Genomic DNA, 12,674 nt, shown 5'->3' on the forward strand with positions numbered 1-12,674 from the left:
TGTAAACTAATCCAATTTCAATCCAATTCACCAATAATCATAATAATATAGCAATGTAATTTAATTATTTCCTGTTCATTTCAATTACCTCAAAAACAAATATGTAAATAAATAAGTGAATGAGGAATGAAATATCAATGAGTTTGGTTTTTGCTCAAATGTTTTTTTAGCCAAAATAACAATATAACATTATAAAACATTTTTTTATAAAAATGCGTGTCCACAATTATTTTTTAAAAAGAAAATAAATGAAAGAACACTAATGCAGGCAGATGGTGCATAGGGGGGGGGGGTAACTTTCAGGTTCATATGGGGTTTGAATGATTTGCAAATCACTGTTTTTATTTAGGTTTCAGTGTCCCAATTATTTGGAAATTATTTTTGGAATGACATTTATACAAAAATATATTTTAAGGGGGATAAAATGTCAACATATGGGTATAAATATAAACCTACACGAGCATCTCGTGATGAAGGTGTCCTGAGAGTGCCGGACACTCTTTTGGTCACTTTTCGGACACTGTGCACAATCACGACTTAATCTCATAATTCAATGTTTTTTTTTCTTGTAAACTTACAACTTTATTCACAAAGTATCATATATTAAGATTTACAGAAGTCCTAATATTCTGGCTCAGACTGAGGCGTTGGGTGCGTTTACTTCCCCGTCGACAGGCCGGTAGATCTCTCGCCGCTCGTGAAGTCAGCACTGCGTCTGGGAGCAGGAGGAGTAGAGGTACAGCAAGACGGAGCAGTCCATGAGAAGCACCGTGTAGAAGACTCTCTGCCTGGTCAAGGTCCTGCACCTCAGGAATCGAGTCACAATCCCACCCAGCAGCAGAAAGAAGAGGGCGGTGTTCAGGAGGAGGAACGTTCTTATGTAGGAGGCCAAGTCGGACGGCCCTTTGCTCCGCTCTGTGGCTACCATGTGAACCTCCTTGTATTTTCGGCCTTTGATAAAAGCCCCCTTTCTATGAGAAGCCTGAGAGGAGGCATTTCCCTCCTCTCGACTGTCCTCATACAGACGCTCTGACGTCTTCTTTCTGTCCTCCTTCTCATTCACCTCAATCTGAGCAAAAATATCGGCCAGACTCTCTGCGAGCTTCTGTCCAAGGTTCACCATCTTCCCATCTTGAGTCTTGCTTTGCGTCTTGGCAAACATTTCCTCGATGACCGTGTCAGTCTTCCTCTTGTCAGAGAAGTGGAGGAGGCGTGCTGCGATCTTACGGAAGCTGGCGGCGTTGAGGACTTTGCTGAGGATGTGTCTCTCCATCTGCTGGAAGACAGGCTTGACGTGCTGAAGGTTGTCGTACAGCACGTTGGCGTATTCCTCCACTTCTTCTGGCGAGCTGTCCTCCAAAGCCGCCTCCTTCTCAAACACAATCTTCTGTTGGTTGCACAGCACCATGGCAAAGAGAGGCTTGCTGGCGACCTCTCCGGTCAGCAGATAGACGGTGTAGGTATGGTCACTGGTAACCAGGTAAATGTCCACCCTCTGTTTGTCCCCGCGCAGGCTAAAGCTCTGCACATCCACGCCGGGGCCAAATAAAAGGTAGGCCACCCTGGTGTGAGGGTACCTCAGTGGCGTTGTGACGTTGACGTAGTTGGAAGCGTTGAATGGGTACCCCGCGGGGTAAGCAAAGTAATCTGTCACTCCTTCGCTACTGTAGCCTGCGTCATCCATCCAGAAGATCTTATATCTATCACGACCGTGCGACACAAACGCTCCATGAACACCGTCTACCGTCGCACTCTGGAACGGAAGCTCCATGTTGTGAAAGAAGGCGCTCATTGCCTTGGTGGGACTGGACGGATCCAGGTGGATGTGGTCCACGACCAGCAGAAGCTGTGGGTGGAGGAGCAGCAGGTTTCTCTGGAAGCTCCTGATCTTCAGCTCTGGACTATAAGCGGAATGCCCCTCCCCACGGACGAAGACCATTCCCTGTCTCTCCATGGCAGCTTCTACTCTGCCCTGGGCATTTGACGCCAGCCCCGATTTGTACTTTGACCACTTGGAATCACAGGATTCTGTAACTTGTCCAGTCCATGGCTGAAAGCAAGAGTGTACAGTGGCAGCGTGAAACAGCACGCCATTGTTCAGCCACGTGTACTTCGGTCCGTAGAGCGCCTCAGTTATAAACGGGACACCGTTGGGTGCAAAAGTGAAAGTGTTCTGATCAGGGTGTTCGTGCCCACAATTAAAGTTCTTCCACCCTTTGGTCCACGCGTTGTACTTATTCATGTGAACGATGTCAAAGATGGCACGCCCGCCCAGCTTCGCTGACTTGAAGGACAGGAAGGAGGAGTTGATGCCGACGGGCAACGCACTGCCGAAGGTCACCACACCCCAGTCCTCGAAGTAGTGCAGTTGGGAGGTTCCGAAATCTGCTGGGGGCTTGGGAATCAGGCTCGGATCATACCTGCAGAAAACCGAGAGAGCATCGGCGTCAGACGGGCCGGCGTTCGCGTGTGCAGCTGTGACCTCGCTTTCTATGATCAGTAGGACAGTTTAACGATCATCATGGCCAACAACAACAACAACACAGAACTCCTGCTAAATGATGACAGAAATATCAAGTGTCAAATCTACAATTGTGTTTTTTTTATGTAGTCATCATAAAGACATATTTGAATGGCCGATTTGTTGGTTTCTCCAGAACAAGTATTTTTTTCCTGGTATGCAGAATTCCAGAGAATATTAGTAAAGTTATCTGTCCAGAATGTCACATTTGTGCTGCCAGCTAATATCAGCTAATTATAAGGCAAGCATCCATCGTTCACAAAGAATCAACTAACTGTCACATGTTCAAGTATTCTAAATGGACAATCGTGTTGGTGATTAAAACCTGCAAAAACATTGAAGAAAAAGGTTTAAAGTTTCCTTTTGGGAAATGTTACCAAATTGTAAAGTTCTTTGTAAGTGCTGTATATACAGCATTATGGCATGCCGTTCAGGAACTTATTATATATATATATATCAAAAGTGGGGTCTGAGAATATGGACCGAACTCTGGAATATATATATGAAAAGTCTGGGAATATGGACCGAACTCCGGAATATATATTTTGATATATATATTCAGAAATGTCCATATATATATTCAGAAATTTTCATATATATATTCAGACATTTCAATATATATTATATATATATATATATATATATAGATCGATCTTGTGTCATTAATAGAGTCAGCTCGAAATCTAGTGCCGGCAATCCTCAATGAGGAGAAAATGCAAGGCAAGAAAAAAGAAATCTATCAAATTATTGTTTTGGTGGAGCCTTTAATAACAGCGTTAAAATAAATAAAGAAAGTGCACTGAAGCATTTCGGGAGCAGCTTCAGCAGCTCACCAGATGAACTCCGTGTGGAGCGTGCACCACCGCTGTCCCTTTGCGCGCTTCGCCGGCCCGTCGATCACTCTGTTCTGATTGATCTGTCCTGCCAGCCAGTTCCCGCTGCCGTTACGCAGCACGTAGCGGTCCAAGAACACCAGCTGGCTTTCGGGCCCATAGAACCAGTTGTAATTGGAGTCTGCGATGCCGACGCTCCGCTGAAAGCCTGGAGACGGTGGAAACAAACAGGACAGCTTCAGGTGCACAGTCAGTCTACATGTCACGATGCGCTTCCAGTGTTAGCAGTGCGGCTACAGCTACATGCTACATGCTACGTGCGACGTGCTACGTGACTTGTGCAGTCATGCACACAAACAGAGCGGCACTGATCGCGTGACAATCAAATTCACATTATAACAGAAACACACCGTTTCCTGAAGTTACAAGATATGAAACATTATAAAGACTAGAAAAGCACTCAGAGAGCACAGACCTCCCCCAAGCAGCTCGCTCCCCTCCTAACTGGATCTACACCGTCCACATGGTGATCTGGATCAGCACCAGAAGGTTCTAGATTGTTCTTGGTATCTCTATACACCAACCATGAAACGTCAAAGTGAATCAGAGTTGAAGAGTATTTTTAACTGATTCTTGAAACCATAAATGGGTTTAATGTTAAAATGTAATATTTGTTCCTCATTCTGGATCAGATCCAGAAGACATGATGGTTCATATCGGACCCCTTTATGACTGTGATCTTTGGTGAGTGAATTGAATGCAGATTTTACAAGATATATCTATATATCCATTATAAGTAAATCCAGATTTCTTTGTATCGCGGCAGTATCCGTAATCCGGATCTAATCCGGATGACATTTGGTTGTGAGATAGAGACCTGCACCCTACAGGACTGTTCCTGGTAACACCGCCAATTTCATCAAGATCCATCTGTAACTCTTTGATTTCTGTCGCTAACAGACAGACCCCCCCCCCCCCCCCCCCCCTCGGTGGAGGTAATGAGCACCAAACTCTCTCTCTCTCGTATCTTACCTCTGCCACCCACCTTGAGGTTATTGGATAATTCACTCTACCATCTAAGCGTCAGCCACCTCATTAATATGAGCTGAACTTGGCTGCCTAGGGCGCCACCTACAATCCACAGAAGGACATAGCAACAGTTACCTGGCAGGACAGTCCTGTACATGAAAGCAAAGTGCTTCAGGAGCCAGGGGTGCTCGAAGTGGCTGATGGAGAAGTGGCGCTGCACCAGGAACATGTACTGGAAGAGCGAGCGGGTGCTGTAAGTCCCATAGGCCACGCCCTCATACAGCGAGCCATCCGTCACGTCTCGCAAAAGCACCAAGGACTTCTCCATGATGGTCATGGCCTGAGTGGTCCACGCGTAGGCCTCCTTGAGGTAGCCTGGAACACAAGACGGAGGCCATTCACTTCTTTATTCCCCAGTCCCTCCATTGTTTTGTTTTCTTCAGCTCCAGGACTGCGTCGGCGTTTAAACCGATTTAAAGGTGGACACGCCCTCCATTGTGGAAGTCACTTTCTGTGTGAGGAAAATGTTTCAGGAAGAATCTTTGTCACGGGCACGACATGACATTCATCCTCGGACCCCTCTAACACTCTACACACACACACACGTCTGTAGGGGCCCCGTGACATGCATGGAGAGGGCACAGGGCGCAGTGGAGGGGTCAGGGCCTTGCTCAAGGGCACCTTGGCAGTGCCCTGGAGGTAGATTGGCTCCTCTCCAGCCACCGATCTACACTCTGTTTTGTCCGGGACTTGAACCGGTCACCTTCCGGCTCCCAACTCAAGTTGAACTCTGGTCTTCTTGAGCAGGTTTCGCTTTACTTAAAGTAAATGCTTAATGTTATGATAAATGTCCGGCAGGTGGGAGAGGGGTGCATAATGTAACGCATCATACTAAGTAATATCATATCATATCTGTGATGCGCTGGCGACGCCTCCGAGCAGTACCCGCCTCTCGCCCACTGCATGCTGGAATAGACTCCTGCAACTCTCGTAACCCGCAAAGCTGCCACAACTCCCTGCTTTTATCCGGGCTTGAGACCGGCTCAAGGGAGACGCTGCCCGCGATGGACAATATACTAATAATGCGTTGGGTTTTACAGCGCTTTTCTGGACACTCAAAGACGCTTTGCGTTGGGCATTATTCATTCACTCCTTACTTGGTGGTGGTGAAGCTACGATTGTAGAAACAGCTACCCCGGGGTAGATACAGCTGCCCCGGGGTAGATTTACAGGAGCACCGTCGGCCTTCCTGACCACCACCGACTGGGACCAAGTCCCAATTAAAGCTTCTCTCGTAGCTCCACGATGCAAATGACTAGTTCTACTTTTAAACGTAGGCTGAAGTCATATCTCTGTTTCTAGAGATTTGAAACCAGATAAATTCCTCATTAAAGGATGTAATCCAGAGGCAATCCAGAGATAATCTGGTGAAGAGCACATCGCAAACAGCTTTATGCTAAGTGTGTTCCTACCATCTTCCGTTCCGGAGTTATTGGCCGTTGAAGAGAAGCAGATTTCAATTTCAGGGTTGGGCCAGAGTCTTTAGACGTTAATGAATAAATTCCTTGTTAGTGCCGCATTATTCCCTCCATGGCATCACATCCAGTGGCGGCCATGTTTATGCCTGCTTTGTGAACTGCAACATGAACGTGCAGCATCCCTACTCCTCAGTGTATCTGCTCCCATCCAACCACACTGGGCTACGGTGAGGCAGAGGAACGCTTCTGAATGATGAGCTCGGGCCCTGGAGGTCTGAAACGTCTACCGCCTTCAGGCCTGGGGAGCCCCCGTCTCTCAGGAATGAGGAACGAGAGCTGTACATCTGGTTTAAACGCCTTGCTGACTGCATCATAAGCATCGTTGTGTCCTGACAGAAACAAGCCAATCAGGTTCCAGCTCACGTAAACATCGACTGGAAAAGCAGGTTAATGTACACCCTCCACACTCCCATGACACCTGACAGGCAGGAATGTCCAGACTGAGACACCCACTGGCATCTGTGCTTCATGGATAAAAACGCCCTTCACCGACCTTGGACCATGTAAACCAGCGTGCCGGTGAGCAAGGCCACGCAGTTGGTGGGCTGGTGGTTGTGCAGGTACTGGAACCCCCACGCGCGTCGCATGGACTTCTCATACATGTCGCGGGTCACGTTTCCGATCACCTGGAGGAATCGCTCCTGCTGGTCTTTGCTCAAGTACTCATACAGGAAGTCATACGCTGTGGCGAACCCGACCAACGAGTGTGCCACGGGGACTTCATCCCAGGGGGAGTCTTTGACAAGCCTGGAAAACAAAAGGCAGACGGGGTTAAGCGTGCCCGCGGAGCGCAGCGGCGGCGTTTCGACTCTTTAACTGACTCCTGCTTTTTGTGAAACACTTGAATGACCTTTGAACCAGCTGTGAAGCTTCAGTTCACAATGAGCCGAGCTAAGATGGGCCCACGCGCCACGGCTCACCGGCAGCGTCCAGCGTCACGAGGCTGTAAAAGTGAAGCATGGGCACGTTGCCCCCCCGCCCTCCGACGAAAAGGCCACCGGATCCTAGAACACCGACCTCTGCCAGGAGTTTGGGAAAGTGGCGCTGTGAACATTCTGCTTGTGGTTCTGGTGGCACTGCACCGATGAGGTTCTGGTATGACTCACTAAATCTGTTGGACGACACGGACCCTGAGGTTTCCTTTGGTTGCTAGCGGCGCCGCCGGCCGTTCTCCTTTGCTTTGGAGGGGGGGGGGGGGGGGGGGGGACAAGCAACACTTTGTGCACAGTGCCGTTAAACAACTCATTACTTTGTTAGGATACGTAGAATTAAAGCGATGCATGAGCAGCAGCACCAAATCCTCTCTGCTCCTGCTCCCTGTTGGATTCTCTTTAATGTCTGCTTCCCTCCCTCTCCTGCATTGAATCTGTTTGCCCCCCCCTGGATCAGTTCCCTCCCAGGCTCAGCCCCCGGCTCCAAAGTAACTGTGAAGACCCAAATCATGCTTGTCGGCCCGCCTCTTAAGGTCCGATTTGAGCACAGAGAATACAGCCTCATCGTGCCAGACCTCGTTTCACTTCCTCACATCCAACTCCTCGGCTCGGATTTCACTCGCCAGACGGCCCGATAGAACGGCCGTGTAATAAAATCAATCCCACTTCTGTATGTTTACACAGACTGTGTAAAAAGAAACGTGACGGGCGGGCCGCAATGTTCTTGCATGATTCCTGCAGCCGTCAGAGGCATGTTAGAATGTCTTGAATAGCACGACGGGCTGACTCCTGGGGCCACAGTCCCGGAACCACGCTCCCGGTGCCACGCTCCCAGAGCCACACTCCCGGTGCCACGCTCCCAGAGCCACAGTCCCGGAGCCACAGTCCCGGTGCCACGCTCCCAGAGCCACACTCCCAGAGCCACACTCCCGGTGCCACGCTCCCGGTGCCACGCTCCCAGAGCCACAGTCCCGGAACCACGCTCCCGGTGCCACGCTCCCAGAGCCACAGTCCCGGAACCACGCTCCCGGTGCCACGCTCCCAGAGCCACACTCCCGGTGCCACGCTCCCGGTGCCACGCTCCTAGAGCCACACTCCCAGAGCCACACTCCCGGTGCCACGCTCCCGGTGCCACGCTCCCAGAGCCACACTCCCGGTGCCACGCTCCCAGAGCCACACTCCTGGTGCCACGCTCCCAGAGCCACACTCCCGGTGCCACGCTCCCGGAGCCACAATCCCGGAGCCACTCGCCGCAACCTTCAGCGACTCAGCCACCAGAATGAAGGTGTGGCCGAGGAGAACGACTGACAGTGTGTTCTCCAGACGTGAAAACACAAGCTCGGGGGCTTCACGGCGCAGACGTGCGGCCCACTTACTGCAAACTGCACTAAAGCCACGGTGCCGAACCCCCCAGAAAAGAGCTGCAGGAAAATCCTCTCCTTCCTGCTCAGTGGTCGGAGGCAACGCGGCAGCCCCCCCCCCCCTTTCAACTGGAGGGGGGGGGGGGGGGTACCTGCAGGACAGAGGGGTCATTTATCTGACTACCTTCGTTTGATGCTGCTGTTTGTGTGTGTGTGTGTGTGGGGGGGGGGGGTTCTGTATTCATGTGCTTTTTAGCTTAGTCTATTTTAGGGCATGCCCTGCAGCTAGCGCTATAGCTAGCATTTTATTACTGTCGTTAACTGCACCTAGAAAAATTCCCTGTCTGTGAACCCTCATTGACAAAGGCAATAAAGTTTTTCTGATTCCGTCCCTGCTGTCCTTCGACTGCTGCTTTATTCAGTCTCACATGGGAACATGGCAAACGTCTTGTCAGCGTGTGGATCTCCAGCTGCTTCTACTACTGTGTATACACAGAATACTGTGTTTAAATACTAGTGGCCCTCACCTAATGATGCACTCGTATATTCCACCTTCTGTTGCTGGAGCCGGTCCCTGCTTTTCTATGTGGCATAGGCGGGTTACACCCCGGAAGTGTCGCCGGCGCATCGTGGGGCTTCAGACAACTCTCCGACGCTAAAGATAGTCTTCATTAGAACAGAATGGAAATGTTGTTGTCATTGTTGTACGACAACACGGCAACGTGACACCGAAGGCAGGGTGGAGCTCGTTACTATCCCAACCAGACTTGGTGTTTCCGTTCTTGCTGCTGAGCGCTACAGGAGGGGGCACGGGGTCTTACCCGAGCCAGGTCCTGTCACTGCTCCTGTGTTCTCACAGTCCAAGATCAGGATCTTAACCAGCTGATCCATGGCGGAGGTCTCGGGTAATCAACGGAAGATGAGAAACATTTTGGGGACGGCCTAGAAGCCGCTTGGAGACGGTCCGTGTTTCGTGTGTCACCAAACAGCACAGTGAAGGGGCCGCCTGACTGACTCCTGCGATGCTAATCAGAGCACCTTGATTGAACCTGCCCCCCCCGGTCAGATTCAAAGGATTTCTGGGACCATTGTGCTTTTCTTTCATTGCTTTTTGTGTATTTCATGAACAAAGCCAAATGTCTTTCATACTCAGAAAATGATTTCAGCAACTATCTGTGAATTCACGAATGCATTTTTATATCCTAAATATTAATCTGTCGACCAAAGCGCTGAACGTACCAGGAAGGCTGCGCCGCCATCCTCTCCATGTAGTCCCTGGCCAGGTCCAGGGCGCCGAGCCGGTGCGGATACAGCAGGCAGAACATGGACAGAAGAGCCAGGTTGTTTCCGTACAACTCGTTCCAGCGGGCGCTGAACTGCTCCGGGCTCCAGGGGGGCAGGTACTCCGCCGGGTGCTCCAGCATGGTTTCAGCCGCCTCACGGATCCGGGCCGCCAGGTCCCGATGAGTCCCTGCCGCTGCGTTCTGCATCTCCTCCACCTCATCCCGATTGAAGTACAGCATCGGGTGACCGTAATAGTTTCCTCCCATGAAGGGAACTCCGTCACCGGGGTCCGCTTCTGCCGCCGCTAGGGCGAGCAGGGGCCACAGCAGGCTTATGAAGAAGACTGGAGGGGCCCCACGAGTGTGGGTCCTCATCGTCTCATCAGTGTAGGGGCCGCGGCATATCAGAGGGACGTCAGCTGAGAGGCGGGAGGAAGGGGAGAGAGAAGGGTTTCAGAACGCCGGCCCGTATTCTGCTCAGCCTTTCCTGCATTCCTGGCATAATGCGATCCAGCTGCAGTTCTGACGCAGCGCGTGCAGCACAATGCAGCCCACTATTCAGCAGCACACACTCCGCTCCAACAGAGGACTCCTTACACCCACCTCAAATACAAGTGTATTTATAGTCACAGTAACCTGGATCAATCTGAGAAAGCGCCACAGAAAGTCCCTCTGTGACACTCCTTCCCGAGCGGTTCTTGTTGGACAGGTTTGGCCGTGCACGCCCAACCCAGGCCGGCCGACCTGAAAGTCATGAAAGGCCCATTGCTCCAGCAACAGCCTCCGGGCTGCTGAAACGCAGGGAGTTGTCTCTGAACCGACTCGGTTCCATGAGCTTACTGAAGCGCTTGGCAAAGGCCTGATGGAAAACTGTTAAAATGACGTCTAGCCTGCAGTTAATAGTGAGTCAGGCCAGCGGCGTCTATCAAAACGGTGGCCGGGGGGACGGTGCACAAAAAGAACTACAAAGATGGCTCTGGATTAACCGACAGGACAAACGGACAACCCGAGGACCGGTTTTACTGTGAAAAGACGTCGAAATGAAACTTGCTCGTTTCAGGATGCTAAATATTTAGGTAGTATCTTGTAGAAAGTAATACTTGAGTGACCTGATGGTACATAAAGAACAAAAATACCATTACTGTAATGTGTTTCATGAATACTCATGAAGTCTGGGCACTGAGAAAGACGATCCACACCAAACACAACGTAGAGTAAATATCTTGATCCGCTTAAACACATCTGAAGGCAGTGAAAACCAAACAAATGGTTACTTTTCTGTACCTTCATGAAGTGTGTTGACAATATAATTACATGCTTAAATAATTGAAGTAGCAGGAAACACGTGAACAGAGACCAAACGTTTGGGAGCATGAAGGATGTCGCTGAACGCCATGTACACGATTTAAAACAGTACAAGAGTACCGCATGTATGTGTCGACTTTTACAGTATGTGTACTGAATGCATGTATTATACGTAAGTGTTGTACAACCAGAATGTGTTGTATTATTGTATATACATGTTCAGGGCCCATATTCTCCCATTTCTTTCCATTATGAAACAAGATTTTAAAAGCTTTTCATAAAACCCTTGTTCCACTAAACAGGTTGTACTGCAACCCTTAAACTGACATCAGGTCAGTTTGTGTTGAGCAGCTGCTGCTCCTATCCTGGTTGCCGTGGCTGCTGCTCCTATCCCGGTTGCCGTGGTTGCTGCTCCTATCCCGGTTGCCGTGGTTGCTGCTCCTATCCCGGTTGCCGTGGCTGCTGCTCCTATCCCGGTTGCCGTGGCTGCTGCTCCTATCCCGGTTGCAGAGGCTGCTGCTCCTATCCTGGTTGCCGTGGCTGCTGCTCCTATCCTGGTTGACGTGGCTGCTGCTCCTATCCTGGTTGACGTGGCTGCTGCTGCTGCTCCTATTCCGGTTGCCGTGGCTGCTGCTCCTATCCCGGTTGCCGTGGCTGCTGCTCCTATCCCGGTTGACGTGGCTGCTGCTCCTATCCTGGTTGACGTGGCTGCTGCTCCTATTCCGGTTGCCGTGGCTGCTGCTCCTATCCTGGTTGACGTGGCTGCTGCTGATGCTCCTATCCCGGTTGCCGTGGCTGCTGCTCCTATCCCGGTTGCCGTGGCTGCTGCTCCTATCCCGGTTGCAGAGGCTGCTGCTCCTATCATGGTTGCCGTGGCTGCTGCTCCTATCCTGGTTGCCGTGGCTGCTGCTCCTATCCCGGTTGCAGAGGCTGCTGCTCCTATCCTGGTTGCCGTGGCTGCTGCTCCTATCCCGGTTGCCGTGGCTGCTGCTCCTATCCCGGTTGCAGAGGCTGCTGCTCCTATCCCGGTTGCTGTGGCTGCCGCTCCTATCCTGGTTGCTGTGGCTGCTGCTCCTATCCCGGTTGCAGAGGCTGCTGCTCCTATCCCGGTTGCAGAGGCTGCTGCTCCTATCCCGGTTGCCGTGGCTGCCGCTCCTATCCTGGTTGCTGTGGCTGCTGCTCCTATCCCGGTTGCAGAGGCTGCTGCTCCTATCCTGGTTGCCGTGGCTGCCGCTCCTATCCTGGTTGCCGTGGCTGCTGCTCCTATCCCGGTTGCAGAGGCTGCTGCTCCTATCCCGGTTGCCGTGGCTGCCGCTCCTATCCTGGTTGCTGTGGCTGCTGCTCCTATCCCGGTTGCAGAGGCTGCTGCTCCTATCCTATCCTATCCTGTCAGCTATAGATGTTTCAGACCAGGAGCTGTTGCTCACGGCCGTCTGTAGTGCTGGAGCGCGGCGCCACCCAGGAAGCAGCATTCTGTGCAACACGTTGTCCTTTGGGTGAAAGCGGCGCTTCATTCCTCTAAAGCAGGGGTGGGCAAACCTTTAGACTCACGGGCCACAATTGGTTTTAAAGTTTGACAAAGGGGCCGGGCCAGGAAAAGATGGATAGCGTGTTTGTTTGAACTAATATAAATAACACGTAAAAGCCATTCTGAAAGGATTTGGGCTTTTACAGCGAGCAAAGCATGAATATGCAAAGCTCATTGTACAAATTACAGGGACATGGTAAAGTGAATGAGGTTTAATAGTAATAACATGTAATCTAATGATATATTTTGGACATGTTCGGCGGGCCGGATTAAAACGACCAACGGGCCGCATATGGCCCGCGGGCCTTAGTTTGCCCACGCCTGCTCTAAAGGCTGCAGACACA

General features: G+C 50.9%; 1 protein-coding gene across 1 annotated transcript; it reads right to left on the reverse strand.

Annotated features, from left to right (window-relative positions):
- Positions 1–682: 682 nt before the first annotated feature.
- On the reverse strand, positions 683–9,872 carry dse (dermatan sulfate epimerase). The gene is made up of 5 exons (XM_068753548.1): positions 9,454–9,872; positions 6,415–6,668; positions 4,519–4,758; positions 3,355–3,562; positions 683–2,420 (listed from the first exon to the last, which is right to left on the reverse strand). Exons 1-5 carry the CDS (start codon positions 9,870–9,872, stop codon positions 704–706), a joined length of 2,838 nt encoding a protein of 945 aa, XP_068609649.1. The 3' UTR covers positions 683–703.
- Positions 9,873–12,674: the final 2,802 nt, after the last annotated feature.

The sequence above is a fragment of the Brachionichthys hirsutus genome, chromosome 20 (assembly GCF_040956055.1).
Source record: "Brachionichthys hirsutus isolate HB-005 chromosome 20, CSIRO-AGI_Bhir_v1, whole genome shotgun sequence".
NCBI lineage: Eukaryota > Metazoa > Chordata > Actinopteri > Lophiiformes > Brachionichthyidae > Brachionichthys > Brachionichthys hirsutus.

What these genes read in the sequence shown, in the direction of transcription:
- dse (XM_068753548.1), bottom strand. Translation starts at nt 9,872, where the DNA reads ATGAGGACCCACACTCGTGGGGCCCCTCCAGTCTTCTTCATAAGCCTG. An exon ending in GCTGGTTTACATGGTCCAAG is followed by an intron (nt 4,759 to 6,414) that starts GTCGGTGAAGGG and finishes CTTGTGTTCCAG; the next exon opens with GCTACCTCAAGGAGGCCTAC. An exon ending in GTACAGGACTGTCCTGCCAG is followed by an intron (nt 3,563 to 4,518) that starts GTAACTGTTGCT and finishes CACCGTCTCCAG; the next exon opens with GCTTTCAGCGGAGCGTCGGC.